Raw genomic sequence first — 18,518 nt, forward strand, 5'->3', positions numbered from 1 at the left:
TTTTGACTATGACTTCAGCTGGTGCTTCAGCTTACCTTTGAGAGTTCTTTGAGGAAGGTTTTCCTCTCTTTCTGACTATGACTTAGCTGATGCCTCAGCTTCCACTTTGTTGTTGGCAATTTAGATCATATCTTTTGGCAGAGGTTTAAATTAATTGATTGTGACAACTCTCATTTGAAGGGGTTTGACTTGCGTGACCTTCATGTTTAATATGCAGTTGCATAAGCATCATATTAATTTTATTTTAGTCCATAATTTAACTATCCAATATTTCTTTTATTCTTTCTTCTTATTAAGGAAAATCTCACTGTTCTAGTTATTGTGCTCAAATTACTTACTTTACTAAAAGAACAGAAACATGAAGCCTTACATCAGGAACTTTGACAAGCAACCTGTTAAAATGGATGTTTGAAAATTGTAATCTACTTGGTCATGTGGCATTTTGCAGCATATGCTTTAGGTGATCCAACAGTGACCATTGAAGAAGTGACTCCAATTGTGTCCCCGACTGGGAAACTTTACCCATCTGAGGCAAGCTTGCTTAATGCTACATACTGTTCTTTACATGTTTTCAACACAATTCAAATGATACAATCAAATATAAAATAGATGAACATTTTTGTTCTGATGATGCACACATGCACAAAAATACATTCAAATGTCTAATGGATGGGTTCCTGGCAGGAGAGAACTGTGGAGCTGTTTGAAAGGAACACTTATTCTGTGGTTAATATTTTTGATGTAACCCTCCGCCCTCAATTGAACATGACAGGAATGGTTGAGGTTTGTACACTATTGGACAACATATGCATATGCATAAGATAATTATGTGGAATTCTCTTTAACTTGAGATTCTTCTTCCATATCTGAATTCAAGTCCATTAAATGTTAATTGTTTTTGGATAATTGCAACATTGGTATTCTTGATTCATATGGGAATATTTATCGTTGTGCATGCCACTCCTAGCTATTGTTTTGGTTCATATTTTCTATTGTCAAGTCTTTGTCAAGTGACATGGATAATAAGCAAGAACATCTACATTGAGTTTCAGATCAACTTTTTCCACTGACCAATGTATGTGACTAAAAAAACTGTGAAGGTTCAGAATAATTTTTGCAAATTTTTTTTCATATATTCAGATCAATTGCTTAATCTTCCTAGGCAATAATGTAAGCCACTATATTTTTTAGCTTTGACCAGAACAGTCAATATATTAATGCTACATGAAGTATGGTAGCACTCAATCTGGAAACAGAAAAAACTTTATTTATGTGATGGGTAGTTTGGGTAGTAGCCATTTTTGGAATATTGTATGCTAAACATCTGAGTTACCAGAATGTGAATTACTTTGGGAAATTATTCGAAAACTTTGCGATTTCTGAATTTTTGTACATCTATTGTATTTCCTTTGTATATGTTTCAGAGTTCAAGTATTTTCCTCATTTAGGCATCACCATAGTCTGTATCATATTTACATTATGACAGCATTGACTGGGTGGTCTCTTGTTGGACATTAATAAATTTATCTTATCTTATTTATCTGCCCTTATATTTCTCCACTGTATATATTTCCCCAGGTTCCTGAAGGCAATGGTTCTGGAATAGTCTGGGATGAACAAGGTCATATTGTGACAAATTATCATGGTAATAGTTATTTTCCAACATCATGAGACAAACCAGAGATGAAGTTCTTGCGTTATGTTTGAATCAGTTTCATATAACAGAAACTGACAAGATTATTTGTTTAGTGTTGCTATTTCTTCAAGATGTGGCTGCTAAGAGTTGCTAAGGTTCATTCCTTATAAATGCTTTCAATTGTAGCTTGCATATTAGGGATTGCATAACTGTATGTTGTTAAATTTCAGCACTGATATTGTGTCTATATGTCTCAACCATATGTTATTTTCCATTCTTCTCCTGCTATTGACACGCATGCAAAAGTCTCAATCATGTTTGTTCAGTTGAAGCAATATCAGTGACTGCATATGGCAAGCATTCGTTTGTGTTTGCCTAATGTTTTCCTGCTATCAACATAGAGCTGTTATCTTGGTTCATCAGGTGAATCTATCTCATTGACCAAAGTTTATTTTGGCTGAGGATGATATTTTTTCTTTGTCAATTTATTATTCAGTGATTGGTAATGCTCTCTCAAAGAATCCCAGCCGCAACCAAGTTGTAGCCCGAGTGAATATCCTTGCATCTGATGGGTGAGTCCTTATTTCTACACTGCTTGCTTAGTCCTTGATTGGAGATAGTATTGCTCTTTCATTTTATTTGATCTAGTCAAGCATATTAAGCTTTTGTAGTTTCATGAATTGTTTGTTCAAGGGTTCAGAAGAGTTTTGAGAGCACGCTGGTTGGTGCAGATCGTACAAAGGATCTTGCTGTCTTGAAGGTAGAAATTCATTGTACAAACTTTGGCATTTTTTAGCTTGATCTAGGTTGTTCTCATACCATTCTAGAATAGTATCTTGTTAGATATCCTTGATTTGAGTGTCAAGAATACCTGCTTAAACAATATTTCTCTTTTTTTCCCTTTTTGCTTCAGATAGATGCCTCTGATGAACTTTTGCGGCCAGTTGAAGTTGGGAAATCATCCACACTCAAAGTAGGTCAACGATGCCTTGCAATTGGAAACCCATTTGGTTTTGACCACACATTGACTGCTGGGGTTCTTAGCGGATTGAACCGGGAAATATTTAGTAAAGCAGGTGTGACTATACGTGGTGGTATTCAGACAGACGCAGCAATCAATCCTGGAAACAGGTTTTAATAAAATCATACCACTACTTACATGTTTTTTACCAGCTTCCATGATAAATGTTTCTGCATCTATATACCCCTTTCTATATATTTTTGGTTACTTTTTTTTAGTTTTAAGCACTAGGATGAATATCAAGTGTTAGTTTCTAGTTCTACAACTCGGATTAGTATCCGAAATGCTTAAATTAGTTCTGAAATGTAAGAAAATCATTCTTATAGGTATCGATTTTCAGTTCTAACTTGGACTAAATCCTGGCTTCTTCCTTATGTTTACTCATTTACTAACTCATTAGATGCATCATCTCATTGAATTTTTCAAAAACTATGCATTATTAATTATATTTAAGTATTTTTTTTAGTTGCTGAGTTTTTGGCCGAGTTTTCCCCAAGTTTTTTTGGGGCGTTTGTGAGAAGTTGCTGAGTTTGACTATTTCAACTATGGTCGCACGTACGCATTGTAAACCTTGCGGTTGCTTCATTTGATCACACATTTGCCAGATTGGTTAGCGTCTGAAGTTTCCTTGTTTAAGAGATGACAAAGTACTTTGTATTTTTTTTGCACGCTGGAATGGTCACAAAACTCACATTAACAAGAACTACTGGTGCAACCAAATTTTGACAAACCCTAATTTAGGCCCAGAACCATTGACAAGAGCCAACATGATTCCATTGGGAAGTAGGATGATTCAAAGCATTACAAATCAATATCAAAGGAATTAACTATCGTAGTTGCACCCCCAACCATCATATGAAAGGCCATAGGCCGAGTCTAGATTATTGGAGGAATCTCTCATTTAGTGATCCCGATGCTTAGAGCAAGAAAGAAACTAGAAGGTATAGACAGTTTCAACAAGATAAGCATAACAAGGCAAAGAGATTAGATAGTTGGAGATCTAGAGATTCCCAAGAACGAAAAAAGCCCTTTGACAAACGAACCAATGAACCATGGAAAGAAAAAAAAGGTTCATGCAATAACAATCAAAGGATTGATGAAGTTTGACAATTGGTAAGTACCATGACCTTGGTAAGCCTATTGCAAGATACCTATGCATCTATCTTGATTATCAAATACTACATCCATTATTCGCTCAGTTAAAAGTAGAAATGTTCATTAGATGGGATGGGGGCTGATTGATCTATGGAAAGTTGAGAGCTTGGTGTTGTAAAAATTGAGGTCAAAATGTGTTACTTCATGCCCTTCCAAATGTACTCTTTTTGATGGAATTCCCCACATCAAAAGATAGATGCAAGATAATGAATCACGAAATTACCTAATGGATAACACCAACATTTTCATGAAAGAAGACACCTAATTTTGACATGTAGAAGTAGAAGATAGAGTTGGGGCTAGTTTGGATTTACCTGTACATTTTTCTAACGTAATATTGGAATTAGGTGATATTAATGGAGATAGGAAGGAAACTGAGCCCTTTCATCCAAGTGGACAAAAGTTTGGAGGACATGTATTTTGGAACATATGCGAGAATATGCCTTAACCTCATTGTTGTTCCCCCCTCTCCCTTAGGTGATAGTGAATCACTTTGAATGTGGAATTTGGAGACAAAAGGTGGAAAGAGAGGATTAAATCATTCTATGCTGTAAATGTAAATCCTAGGGTCACATACAATTGGAATGTTGGGCATCATCCCAAGCCATGGAAGATAAGAGAGACGATTCAAAGCTTGGGCAAAACCTTGATTGTAAGAAACACAAATTTTATGAGGGAAATCCTCAAAAAGGAACAAACAAGCATAGAAGAAGCCTCTAGAAGTAGTTATTCTTTTTCTTAATCAAGAAGCAGAGACTAGAAGTAAAGTGACAAGATGTTGATGTGGAACAGACCAAACAAGTAATGCTAGGCAGGAGATGGTCTTTGAAACAAACAAAGCCATGCACACTTAGGAGTCAGTGCCCAAGCCATAATAATTTGATGTAGGGATCACATTTGACGAGGAAGTAGGCCAGATTATACCAGCACCACAAAAGATAATTGAAGAGCAAGGTATGCTCACAAAGACTTTAATCTCACAAAACGAATGAGATTGAGACAATGGCGGGTAATTAGATTGAAACAATAGAAGATGCAAAGATTGCGAATCATTTTCAGATTTTGCTTAATGTCCCCTTCTTGGAGCCATCTCAATTATCTTCTTACCCTTTTTATGCTTCTGAAGGCTAAGTGGATAAATAAGGGAGAAATTAATTAATTATTTGTAAAGTCACAAAGAAATGAATATTAAAAGGTGACCTTATATATAACTAATTTAATAAAGTAGCAAAAATAAAATAATATATTTCTTGAAGCTTCTTGAAGGGACCCACCTCCTCATGTTTCTAGAAGCTTCTTGAAGGGACCACCTTATCATGTTTCTAGAAGCTTCTTGAAGGATCACCTCATGTTTCTAGAAGCTTCTTGAAGTGTCTGTTGGTTATCAAAATCGTAAATTAGAATCCTACAAGCCTTGCCTGCTCGATGCTGGGATATCTAATTGATTTTGGCCAACTTGACAAGATAGATCAATTTGATCTAGATCCTCTGCGCTTCTAGTTGTGCAAAACCAAGGCCTGTACACCTGATCCTGGACAACAAACTTGAATCCAAGACGTTTATAGCAGATAAATTCAACACAAAGACAATTTCCTGATACGGCAAGATTTTAAGGAAATTGCTGGATTGTTAACTGTGAGTATTAATCTTCAAATTATGATCACTTTAATAAGTTTGGGAGTGTTGAAATAAGATTAAAAATGGATCACTCAAAACAAATAGATATTAAACCCTTAACATGAAAAATATCAAAATATTGCTAGCAAACAGATCGAGGAAAATGAGCGATTTAAAGATTAGTGCTGAAATTCAAATGGGCGATAGAGTCAATATTATAAGTTTTCACATACAACTTTATGATATTATGATATTAAATTTATAAACAATTCAATTATTAAGATGCGTCAAATTATTTCGTTTTATGTGTATTAAAACCAGTCTATAATGTTTTAACCTTTAGAAGGACAAAATAGATACAAATAAGGAAACAATTATAATATTCCACAATATTTGTATTTATTAGGTTTAAACAGCAACGAATAATTCAATCCACTTATCCTAATAATAGCTTATTGATAGAAAATTAAAATGATCAGAAAGGACGAACAATATAATAATTGTACTCTAAAGTAAATAGGAGTCTCATTGATTATACTGCAGAAAAATTTTGTGCTGAAGACACCCACATATTGATACTGTACTCAACAAAATTTCTTACAGAATATCGCAATGTATGCTCAATGTTTCAACATCCAGGAGCTTAGTTCAAATTCGATCTCTTCCAGCAAAGAAATTACAATAATCAATTACCTCAGGAATGCAGATAATGTTTTTTGTAATGAATCAACGGAGCGTATTGGTGTACTTTACATTACATACTTATAGAGCACTAGAAGGCACCGGTTACATGATCAAACATTGCACCTTTTCAGAATTAATAACTGACCACTTTTAAGTATTAACATATTTTTAATTAACTCCCAACACAACCGACGGTTTTATTATTGTTGTTTTTCCTTTTCCTCTCCATCAGTGTGTGTTTACATTCCTGGCATCCACGGCTTGGATACACATTTCATACCTCTGAATTTCCTCTTCCGATTGACTCGAACGTGATTCCTTGGAGAAGACAGAAGTTCCATGCCTATGCATATCCTTTCCAACCGGGATCCAAGAAACTGTTCTTTCCAGCATAGCCACTAACATAGATGTTCAGTGCTCGTATGCTCTAATATTTTGATTTCCAATTATGAGGAAACTTGAAAAAAATACAACCGGCAATCTCCTCCCAATATAGGATTGCCATTGTAGTCTTTTTTGATAGGCACAATTCAATTTTTGGGAGACATGATCAAGACTCGTCCATTCAAATTCTCGACTCCATCATTCTTTTGCATATATCACTGTAAGTGGCTATCAGATCTGGTCATTCCCTGCATCAAACACATAGAACACTATAAGTAAGAATACAAGTAATAATTTTATGGGAAAGAACTACCAAAGGGTCCTATGGAAGCTGTTGACGTTGAAAAGAAAAAACTCTATTCAACCAACACCCATGTGAGTTATCAATGATTTCTTAAATATCCTTGCTTTACTGCAAAATCCTTGTGTACTGATGTCCAATCAGGTCGGCTCCAGAGATGAAGTGGTGGTGCAATTGTATTCTATTGGCTTAGTTGATTGTCATTAACATCTACGGAACCTGATAGGTAAAATGACTCATCTCCCAATAGCTTTGGATCCTCCCAAACAAGATCATATCTTTCTGGTTTCTCGTTTAGTCTTTTTGTTTCCTTTGGAACAATAAGTATGACTAATTTTGGAAGGAACTCCAAAGCCTTGTTGATAAATTTATTCGCAAGGGCGGCATGGACACTAAATAGAGGATTCAGTCCCGTTATCAATCTGGTACTTGTTATCAATTCATCTTTCATCACAGTCACCCAATCTCGTTTCACAATCTCAAAATCATCCTTAGGTTGAATTATGTCAAAATTCTTAAAAAGGCACTTTTTCCAGTCTGGTCAAGCTTTGCTTTCATCAACCTCAAGAAGTCATTAGCTCCACAACGGAAATCCACAATCATGTCACCTTTGCTCACATACCAATGAAGCCTTTCAACCACCTCTTGCAGTTTACTAATTTTGGTAAAATGCTGATGGAATGATGTATAGCGCATCCCATGTAGAAATGGTGCCAAATAAACTTTTAATTTGTTCCTCCATCTCGCCATATTCAGGAGTATATCTGGTGCACAGACAGCCTTAGCATCATCAATATTGCCACTTCTTCAAGTTTTTTCAATGCTGTGCGAACAGCCTCGACAGATCCCTCAACCTTTCCTTGAGTTATATATTTATCCAGATTCCTTATAAAAAATTTAAGTCTTTGCAAAATAAAACACTTATTCCCGTCTATAAAATCTGATGCTTCTTCATTTTATATGCAACAAAAGCTTGTTCCTGTCCCAAATGTTTAATTATTTTCTGAGTATATTATTCTGACATATGGCTTCATCTTCTTTTCATCTGCTGTAAGTATGTAACTGGACCTCCAGAACACTGGTTCTAACCAGAAATCCACCCATAGTAACATATAAACAACCTGCATATTTCCTCATAAATATGTTTCTTAAAAATATCCTAAGCATCTCTAGATTTTACAGGCTGTGTGTGGCCTCCTCAATTCTGACCAAAAGGCCTCTGATCTCCTTAAAACACCCTTCAGAATTCTGCCTCAGGAAATCTGGAAAATCTGGAAAATCTGGAAATCATTACCTGATAATTTGGCTCATATATGCTATGATAGAATTCTCAAATTTCCCATATGAGTCTTATCAAAGTCCACCACCAAATTGATCAGATGAATGCCCTTTATGAATGTTACAGATTGTGCCTCATGACTGCCCTGTACCCAGCATAACCTCTGTTATAAATTTTACAAATCATTTGTACACTTGGATGCCTTTAATCTAGTATCCTTTATTCCATTACCGGATCCCATAATTTCCTGATTAGTATTTCTTTTCATCAACATAATTTTACTCATAGAGCTACAAAATTGGGCTCCATCAGTGTCTACATTCTCATGTTTCAAGAAGCTTTTTGAATGACACACCTCCTCATGTTCCTAGAAGCTTCTTGAATTATCCACCTCATTCTGGAGAAAAGTTTAAATAGGGGATTAGTTAAGCTTCTAATCATTATGTCTTGATAATTGTTTTGACAAGAAGATTTGTGGAGCCAAGGGTTTTTGCAAGTTATTCCATTTGGTCATTGGGAATGATCACTCCCATTGATGAGCATAATTAAGGTGGTGAGAGACATTTAGCCTTTCACATTGGTATCATTGTGTTCAGCTTTCATGGAGGTTGACTTGGTATGAAGTATGTAGATTGTTGATTGTTGACATCCATTTGGGCATTGGTTTCACAAGGTAACTCAATTTCTCTATTGAGGAAATTTTGACAATGAATTTAAGAGCTTCAGAAGTGTATTCCCTTGTAAGCCAAGAGTTTTACTCAATGTTTGTAATTAGTCAATTGCGTTTTAATTCTAATACATTAGACATGTTTTGAAGTCTTTGCAAGCATTTCTATCATTACCAATTGAAATTAAGCATATTAGAAACAATCCCAAGATATTCCTTGTGTGCAAAGTGTATGACAAGATAAAAAATCAGAAAATTGGAATCTCAATCAGTAAGGGATACTACATTGCTTCAAGAACAGAATTAGGTATACAATCCCCAAGCAGATGGGGAGACCATGGAAGAGACAATGTTATGGTTGGGGAGCAAACAAAGGATGCCGAAAAGGAAGTAGAAAAATTCAACATCGGATCTTTAGAAATTATGGACCAGATACAAATAGAGGAAGGTGAAGCTTTGGAAATGAGCAAGGAGGAGGATGACCATGATGTTCTAGAGTTAGAGGTTATGAAGAAGAAACAAGTAGTGAGGGAAGCTATGAAGATGAGGAAGGAGAGACCCTTGTGGAAAGTAGCACTGAGCAAACATAGTAAAAAATTAAGAAATTCGAAATCCAATATCAAAACCAAAAGAAATTGTGGACCAAAATCCAATAAAGTAAAGTTGGAAGCAACAATCAATGCCAACAGACAATACGATTTGAGATCGTGGAAAGATATTCTCCTTCTTGAGGGGCAATGAGGCTCTTAACTTGAAATGCTAAGGTCATTAATGCTCCTAACAAATGACACTTAGTTAAGCATTAGATAGATTAAAGCAAGGATGATATTATATTGCTGTAGGAAACAAAACAGAGTAAGCAAGGAGAGTAATGATTTTAAGTATGGAGACAATGGTGTGGCCATTTCGTGGAGTCAATGTGGGGTGCGTGTGGGCTTTAGTTTGGTGTTGGTGTTTTCAGGCCCTTGCCTCGGTTTGTCATCTGAGGGTTTTGGACTTTGTGGAGTTTTTTACACTTTCTTCTTTGTAGTTCCCGGTATCAGGATTCTTTTTTTGCTGCTCTTCTTTGCTTAGTTTTTCTTCCCTCAAGAGCAGAGGTGTCTTTGTTGGGTTTCTTTGGAGCATGTCTAGGCATGGTTTCTTAAGGTGTGGCCCTGCTTTCCCTCGACCCTCCCTCAATTGGATCTTACCGAGGTTGAGTTTTCTTCTATAGAGGTGAAGATGTTTTTTGTGTCTGTGGTTGGGTTGAGACTCTCAACTTTTTTCTTTCCTTCTTCTTTCTTCCCTATAGAGATGGGAGTTTCTTCTACGGAGGTGGAGAGTGGGAGTTTGGGAGAGGTTAGAAGAAGCTTTTTGAGGGTCCTTCCCTCCATTGGATGCTTGTAGAGGGTTTGGGGTGACAATCTTCTTTTGGTTTCAGTTGTCAGTGGTAATTCCACACTCATGGTTGAGGGAGCCATTCAAAACCCTTCTGCCAATCGGATTATTGTGCATGTTGCTCTCATGATTACCTCGATCCAAACAATGATACCCTTTTGCCAATCAGATTATTGTGTCATGTTGCTCATCATGTTTGTAATCTCAGTTACCTCGATCCCTATATTCTTAATTATCTACTTGCTTCATTACTTTGTCCTAGAATATGTGTATTGGAAAACGTGGACAAGGCAAAGAGCATACTGTTGCCTTAAGACTACTATTTAGTGCGACGCACAGATAAAGAAGTTCCCAATAATCTCCTCACTAGAAGTGAAGTAAGAAGAAAGAAATCCATCCACTCGCTGTACCATTGTCTTCTTGAAGAAGCTGTTTGGGTTCATGTTGAATGAAGGAGAGAGATGGATTAAGAACTATATTCGAAGTGAGGGATTCAATAGAGACACAGAGGATGAGTTTGTTGCATAGAAGATTTGACCGAGGATTAGGAATGCCATGAAAGGGATGTGCATCGCAATTGTTGACCTAATTGTCCCATTTGGGAGTAGACCTCTAGAAAATGTAGCCTCAACAACTAATAAATATTTTGTTTGGGTATCTATTAGTCTGCTAATCTATGTATACTTATGCAGATATAGCTATATGTAATGTCAAATGACTATGGGAGGGTGGTCAACATTTTCGAAACTCTTTGTTGACTTGCTACAAGAATGTGTTTCTTGGGTTGTGATGATTTGTTTCCCAATTTTGCTCTTTGTAATGGTGCTGACTCTTACAATATTTCATTGTCCATAAATGAGTAATTACAAATGGTGATGTAGTCTACATATACGGGTTTACAAAGACAAAGTTTCTAAACAAAATAGTTGGTAACTAACACCGTAAAAAGAAACTAACTTATACAATAAAGACTATCTTGGATGACCATTCAAGAAACATTACAATATTCTAATACCATTCCTTAATGGTCATTGTCTAACTACTCTAGAAGACGGTACAAGTCTTGTGGTCATAAATTCTTCAAACATTTTGCTACAGCCAAGACCCTCCTGGGATGTGCAAAATGTGTCGATGACCAAGAGTAGCTGAAATCCGTCCAAAAAAAACAGAGAAGGCTGCCCGTTCTTCAGAATGCTTTGCAACAAGAGACAAGAGCTGAGCCATTGACTTTGCTATTGAGACGAGTTTGCTACTAACCCTCCCAGACTTTGCAAATCTTCTTACCATAAATCATCACAAAATGTCCAACTTGATGTTGGATAATAGAGATGTCCCTCCTTGCTACGAAAGACACCAAGAATGACTACTACGATTTTTGAGGAAAAATTGACAAACCCTCCAAACTTTTGTAGATGAGCATGATGCCCCAGAACAAATTGCAAAAAGTTACGATTTTTGAGAGAAAACCGTCAAACCTTGCAACAAAAGTTTACAAATCTTTTTTTTTTTCAGAAAAAAGATAGAAACCCACAAAGTAATCCCATACAAGTTTGCGAATTATAGAACTTGGAAATGATTTTTGAGGACAACCCCAAAAAAGCTAGCAATAATTTTTTATGGACAAAATTATAAACCTTCCTTTTGATGTTTGATAGTTTCAGTTGGATAAAATAATGAGACTAAACTGAAGATATATATATATATATATATATATATATATATATATATATATATATATATATATAGGTAGTTAAATAATCAATTGTTATCATATTAATTAAATAATAATGAATAGACATGTCCCATGAAGGGACATGTCTTTCCATGTCTCATCCACAATATAAATAAGAGAGAGATTGTTGCCCTTGGAAAACACATACTGAATAGACAATGCCATTACATATGAAGCGATCCATATTATTCAACCTGGTATCAGAGCAAGGGTGCAAATGGAAGAAAACAAGAGATGCTGCAGAAATACAAACCTTAAGAAGTGGATCCAAACAAACGTCCAAATTGCAGGGAAGCTATTATTAAAGCACTAATGGGAATAGAGGAGCGCTATTGCTTAGACTGTGGAAGAGTGACATAAATATATGTGGGAACAATGAGCAGACTAATCGTATCACCATTTAGGAGAACTGTCGACAACAATCAGAGAGGACAACACCTCAGTTGAGAACATAAACTAAGGAGATATTCTTGAGGCCATCAACTTAACTTAGGCCTTGAATGAAGGGTCATTTAGTGCCATTGCGTGGATCAATAGGATTCATTAGCAATGGTTTATGTGCCAAGTTATATCGTAATGGGGGGTCTGTTAAAAATGAGATCCCTAGTACCATCAAATGATTGGGAGGAGCGAAAAGTATTAGGTCACGAGCAAGGTACATTAATGGTGAGACTATCATTCAATGCCCAAGGACATTGACTTGTCTAGGGTCAGCATCGATATATAATCAAACCCACCATCACATACTAAAGAAATTTCACTCTACATATTATGCACTAAAATCAACACCATTCCATAAGAAAAGGTAGCAGATAATAGTCGAAGGACCCACGTCATCGGGCAAAGCACGCAACTGTCTATCATAAGGTGGTCGAGCAAGTTCTTGCATCATAACAGTAGTAGTATCAACATGTCATTGTTTTCTATGTTCTACGTGCAAGGTCAAAGTGTGAGTGTTATGAGAGGAGAATAAAAGGCATATAGAAAAGAAGGAACAATTTTTTATAAACAAAAGAAATTCACTTTCTCAATGGGCCCAATACACTTTGACACCAAAAAAAAGGAGGGGGGATGGACTTACACTCATATATGTGGGGATTATTAATATAGAGAAGAGCACCCGATAATGACATTAGAGCCACGTCACCATTGAGGCAGGTATGTGTCATAATCACACAAGCACAATGGACCACATGTAGCAATCTTAATACGGGTAGTGATTACATTTACAATTGTGTTTATTTCCTTATGAATATGTTATAATAGTTGATTAGGATAAGAACATTAATAATTAATGAGATTATAATGGGGATTTATAATTAAAAAAAAAGGATAAATTCTATTGGAATAATGGGGATCATTCTCAAAGTAGGATAAGGGGGAATGATGTTAGTCTATAGTTGTCTACATTTTATCGGAAAGATCTTATATTGAGTATCATTAGTCTCTCTTATTTATTTATTATTTCAATACGTACGATAAGAGCTATTGCCTTGATCTTTTCTTTTGAGTATGTTCTTGTAGGAAAAGGGAGATTGATATCAAATTCAGAGGGAGTCTAACACTTCATCGGAGGTAACTTTGTATAAGGAGTTCAGAAAAGTTGATATAAGAATTAGAGGCTGTTTTGACTTCCTGTACACTTTTGATGTCATGCATGTGACTACATGATTTAATGGTCCTTCCCCCTGTGTACTTCATGAGGAAGTGACGACTTCCAAATGATTATCAGTTATATTTGTAGAAGTTATTGAAAGGTGACAATCTTACAATAACGTTATCTTTTATTGTAATGGACATCTTACGATGTTTGAGATAGATCATGATAGATGATAACTTGCATGTTGGATTAAGTTCCTTAAATAGACCATGGCCTTCTATTGTGATAGACATCATATGGTGTTTGAAATAGATCATATCTTGCAAGGTGGATTAAGTTAAATAAACCAGGAATGTTCCTATGGTAAGTATCATTGAGTATATGTGTGCACATACCTTATGAACATTTTTGAGTACTTGGTAAATGTCATGCAACTTGATGTTCAAGAGGCCAATGCTCAAGAGTACTTGGTGAATATCATGTGACTTGATGTTCATGAGGCCATTACTCAAGAGTACTTGGTGAATATCATGTGACTTGATGTTCATGAAGCCATTACTCAAGAGTACTTGGTGAATATCTTGCAATTTGACACTCATGTGACTTGACATTTAAGAGGCCGTTACTCTAAATATTGTTTCTCAGAGTACTTGGTGAATGTCATGTGACTTGACATTTAGGAGGCCATTACTCTTGATACTATGAGATGATATCTAAATGGTGGTTATCTTCTGATCAAAGATATTCTTAAAACTTGTCATTCTGATTTTACATTGAGGTAATATCTTGTGTTTATTGGTATCCTTCCTAGCTAAGAGGGAGTGTTGATGTTTGGTAGCTTTAGTTGGATAAACACATGAGACTAAATAGAAGATATATATATATATATATATATATAATCAATTGTAATCTATTAATTAAATAATAATGAATAGACATGTCCCATGAAGGGACATGTCTCTCCCTGTCTCATCCACAATACAAATAAGAGAGAGATCGCTGCTCTTGAAAAACACATACTGAATAGGTAGTGCCCACTACATTTGTAGTGATCCATATTATTCAACACCTCGATTTTTGAGGAGAAAACCAAAAAATTATAAACCCTCCTAGAATTTTTTGAGGGAAAAAATTATGAAAATCCAACAGATTTATTTTAATCGGCAATATAATATTTTATTAATTCAAAGTATTTTTAACATACCATGCCACTAATATTTGGCTGATGAAAATCAAACTGCCCATCAAATGCAACCTTTTGACATGCCTCCCCAATCTATACCACTTGGCTTACAATCCATTTTTTTTTAATACAAAAAATTTCTTCAATTACGAACTAAACCCCTTAAGACAAATTATCAACCATTACATATTTCAAAAGATAACTACGCCTATTTAAACAAATTTGGGCCTACCGGATATAACATCGAAGTAGAAAAAAGAAACACACCTAGGCCCACTCATGGACACCGTTTTTGCACCATATCTTCCCTTGACACATTGAGAATGAAGGTATTGCCAAGGGTATCCACCTTGCTCTTCTTCCTTTGCTTCACTTGCTTCACAACGCCTTCACCCTCATCTGGATGCAACTTAGTAATGGATTTCAGAGGGTTCAGTTTCATTTTCCTTCGCCTTTCCGTCTCTATTAGTTCCATTTAGGCTTTTGCTTCTTGGACATACAACAAAAAGTCTTCCCAACCCACCCTCAAGGCTTCAATTTGGTGCTCTGTGGGCATGGATGAACTCCAAATGATGAACGGTTGAAATTCTCTGGAAGCTATTAGAGATTGTTAGATGTTGCTGCTATATGTTGAGGGATTGGTGAGATGTTGATGAGGTATATTGGCATTAATGTTTTGTCATTGATGTCAATATATTATTTGTTGTTGTAGACAATGTATTGTTTTGGTAATTTGGATAATTTGGTTATTAGAGTGAAGACATAGAAGTGTTATTCTTGTTGGTGATTTCAGAATGTCTAGTTGGTGATTGTCAACTTATAGAGGTTTGCATTGTTGTGTGAATGAGTTTTGATCAAGTTTTTGGTTACTAGTATTATAGTGATTATCTGGTTTAGTACGAACTAGATTTTATGATTTAGAGGTTGCTATTGGTATTGTCATTATACCTTATCATTATGTCCGCAGTTGCGATTGTTCATGATTTTGAGCATAGCAAGCTATCTTTTGATTTGACAAAGTTTGGTAGTTCAATGTTGTTGATGTTTGGTGCTAGAGATGAGTTTGGATTTGTGCTGGAGATGTTGCAAAGGTTCTAGATGGGATTCATGTTGTTGGATCGTGTGATGATCATGCTGGTGGTTTGCATTGATTGAGGACATTAGAATTGCTATTTTGGCAGTGTGTGGATGTTTCTTCATTTAGGTCCTAACCAATTTGATGAAGTAACTTGTTCATGGATTAAAGATTTGGGTGCTATCTAAATCCTAATCGACTTATTTTGGATTGCATCGGTGATTGAGCATATTTGCTATATATTTTATTATGCTAGGTCGACTATTACACCTAGTGGATGCTAATTGTTTGTAATCAGTATAAATGAGAGATCATTTTGTAATTGTGAGTGTGTGTGAGATATGGAATGTGTGAGTATGCAAGGATGATATGAGCAAAGAGATATTGTACTTCATTGGAATTGTGTAGGCATTGTAGATGGTATTTGTCAGTTTGGTTGTAGTGGACTGGTTGTCCATCTTGATGTAATTATAATGAGATCGTTGAACCTGACCGAGGACCATATCTGAGATTGTAATGTGAGCAGTGTGCCTTGCTGATTCGGCTATAACCCTTTTTGGGTGTATGTGCACCTTGTTGGTTCCCAAAACCATAGATTGGAAATCCAAGAGATTGCCAGTTCTCCAATGGGATTCCACAATCAGTTCTGGCCAACGAACGAGAATCACCTTGATTCCCTTGTACTTTAGTTTTCGCTACACCTAGGCGGGTAAACCTTCACCTCAAACACCGACTGCTTGGTTCAAGGCTTTCCTATAGTGAATTTAAGCCTTGTGAGTTCTTCGGCAGGCAAAATTCTTGAACTTGATCAAAAGAAAGTTGAATGCTTGCTTGATAGAATTGAATGTTTTGTATATGGTTCTTAACAATTGGTTTTGATGCTTGTAAGAAGGAAGATATAGATTTTATGACTTCAAATATAAACCCAATAATAAAACTTCAATGATACAAAAGACTAGTGTGTTTGCTTATTCGGACAACACAGTCAACTACAATGAAGATCTTCACGTACAACTTTATATAGATGTGACAATTTAATAATCAAGATTCGACTATTAAGTTGTTGACATTATAAGTGCATAGAACTTTATAAAGTTGTACATGAAAACCTCCATTGTAGTTGACTTTGTTGCACAAATAAGGAAGGGCACTGGTCTTTTGAATCATTGAAGTATTATTATTGGGTTTATATTTGAAGTTATAAAATCTATATCTTCCTTCTTACAAGCATCAAACTAATTATTGATAACATCATACAAAACATTCAACCATTTTAAGCATTCCGCATTTAATTTATTTTGACCGAGTTTGAGGATCTTGCCAACCAGAGAACTCGTTAAGTTTAAATTCGCTATATAAAGGCTTTGAACAAGGTGGTTAGGTTCGGGGTGAAAGTTTACTCGCCTAGTGTAGTGAAGCCTGAAGTGCAAGGGAATCAAGAAATATTCCCGTTCGTTGGCCATAACTAATTGAGAAATCCTATCGGAGAAGTGGCAAGCTCTTAGATTTCCAATCTGTGGTTTTGGGAACCAACACACCTTTTGTTCTCTATTTTACATGCTCTTAGCCGGACAATACTTGTAATAGAGTATATCATCTTCTGGTTTGAATTCCCATGGGGGTTTTCCCTAATGGGTTTTCTCGAGAACAAATTTGGTGTTCTTGTGTTATGTGTTGAGGATCTTGCTTTATTGTTTGTTATACAAATCTGTTCATGTTTGATAGGTTTTGTGTCAAGAATTGATACAATTGATTCACTCCCTCCTCTTAGTTGTGCTTGCCTTATTTGGGCCCAACAAAAGCCCCATCTATTATCCACTATGGTACATCTCTAGTTCTTTGTCCAATCCCCACCTCTTCACATCCAATCGCCAAAATTGTTCCTCTAGCCCATTGAGGCTTGACACACATTCTCATTACTTCCAAAGCCTCCTTGCGGTTGTCAAGATGGAGTGCCTAGGATAAAAATAGGGAAGATATACCCAAAATTGCCCTTGGCCTAAGATGAGTTCTAATGTAGTCATCCCCAAAAGTGTCCTAGATGCAACCACATAATCTGTTATTGCCAAATTTGAAAATTCCCCTCAGCCGCTATTCTATGATCTCCCCTCTAAACAAAGGTATTTGCTCTATGAATTTAGAGAAAAGTTTGCCTCCATACTCGGCTCTTTCACCAATACACCACAAGGCAGCCGCTATCAAAGATTAAACAAAGCCCCAAACTAATCTTCTAAAAAGGGCATGGAACAATTTGGAATTCTCTCGATACAATTCAAATGTAAAAAGCAAGGATGACAATGTTATGCTGCCGTCATCATCAATTGATCGGTCACCATAGCAACAATTATACGTTCCTATCCCATATACAAGTTTTTAACTATACTCCAATGCACCTTCCAGCGCCCACCATGGTAAATAGGATCGTGCTAAGGAAATAATGTAAGCATATTATATCCTAAGACACCAATGCTTAATCAAGTGCATCCACGTGAATAATATTGTGTTAAGAATTCATGCCCATCCCGATCTGAAAGTTGCAGTCCTAGCTTGAGGAGTTTGTTAGCTGCATTATTGGCTTCACCCAAAACACGAGTGATTTTGTGTCCAATTCCCCTCTTACAATGCCATTGATTATAATCTGAGTCCCCTTCAAGGTGAAGCTTCCTCACTCCCATCTTCTTCACCATTAAAATCACGTTTACTGCAGCAAGACATTCCGCTGCATTGTTTGTTCCCCTCGAGAGTCTTTTTACACATATTGTTTGAATATTGCCCCCCTCATCTCTTCCCACATAGCCTGCCCTAGA

The 18,518-nt window shown here is 36.1% G+C and overlaps 1 protein-coding gene across 1 annotated transcript in view; it reads left to right on the forward strand.

Annotated features, from left to right (window-relative positions):
* Nucleotides 1–18,518, forward strand: part of DEG8 (Trypsin family protein with PDZ domain-containing protein) — a 125,281-nt gene that overhangs the window by 45,569 nt on the left and 61,194 nt on the right. The window contains exons 3-8 of the mRNA XM_089803330.1: nt 449–531; nt 685–783; nt 1,579–1,645; nt 2,133–2,208; nt 2,330–2,396; nt 2,550–2,767. Coding sequence (XP_089659456.1) covers nt 449–531; nt 685–783; nt 1,579–1,645; nt 2,133–2,208; nt 2,330–2,396; nt 2,550–2,767 — 610 coding nt within the window. The remainder of the gene's footprint in view (nt 1–448; nt 532–684; nt 784–1,578; nt 1,646–2,132; nt 2,209–2,329; nt 2,397–2,549; nt 2,768–18,518) is intronic.

The sequence above is a fragment of the Cupressus sempervirens genome, chromosome 10 (assembly GCF_028749045.1).
Source record: "Cupressus sempervirens isolate cs-2001-9-10 chromosome 10, ASM2874904v1, whole genome shotgun sequence".
In the NCBI taxonomy this organism is placed as follows: domain Eukaryota; kingdom Viridiplantae; phylum Streptophyta; class Pinopsida; order Cupressales; family Cupressaceae; genus Cupressus; species Cupressus sempervirens.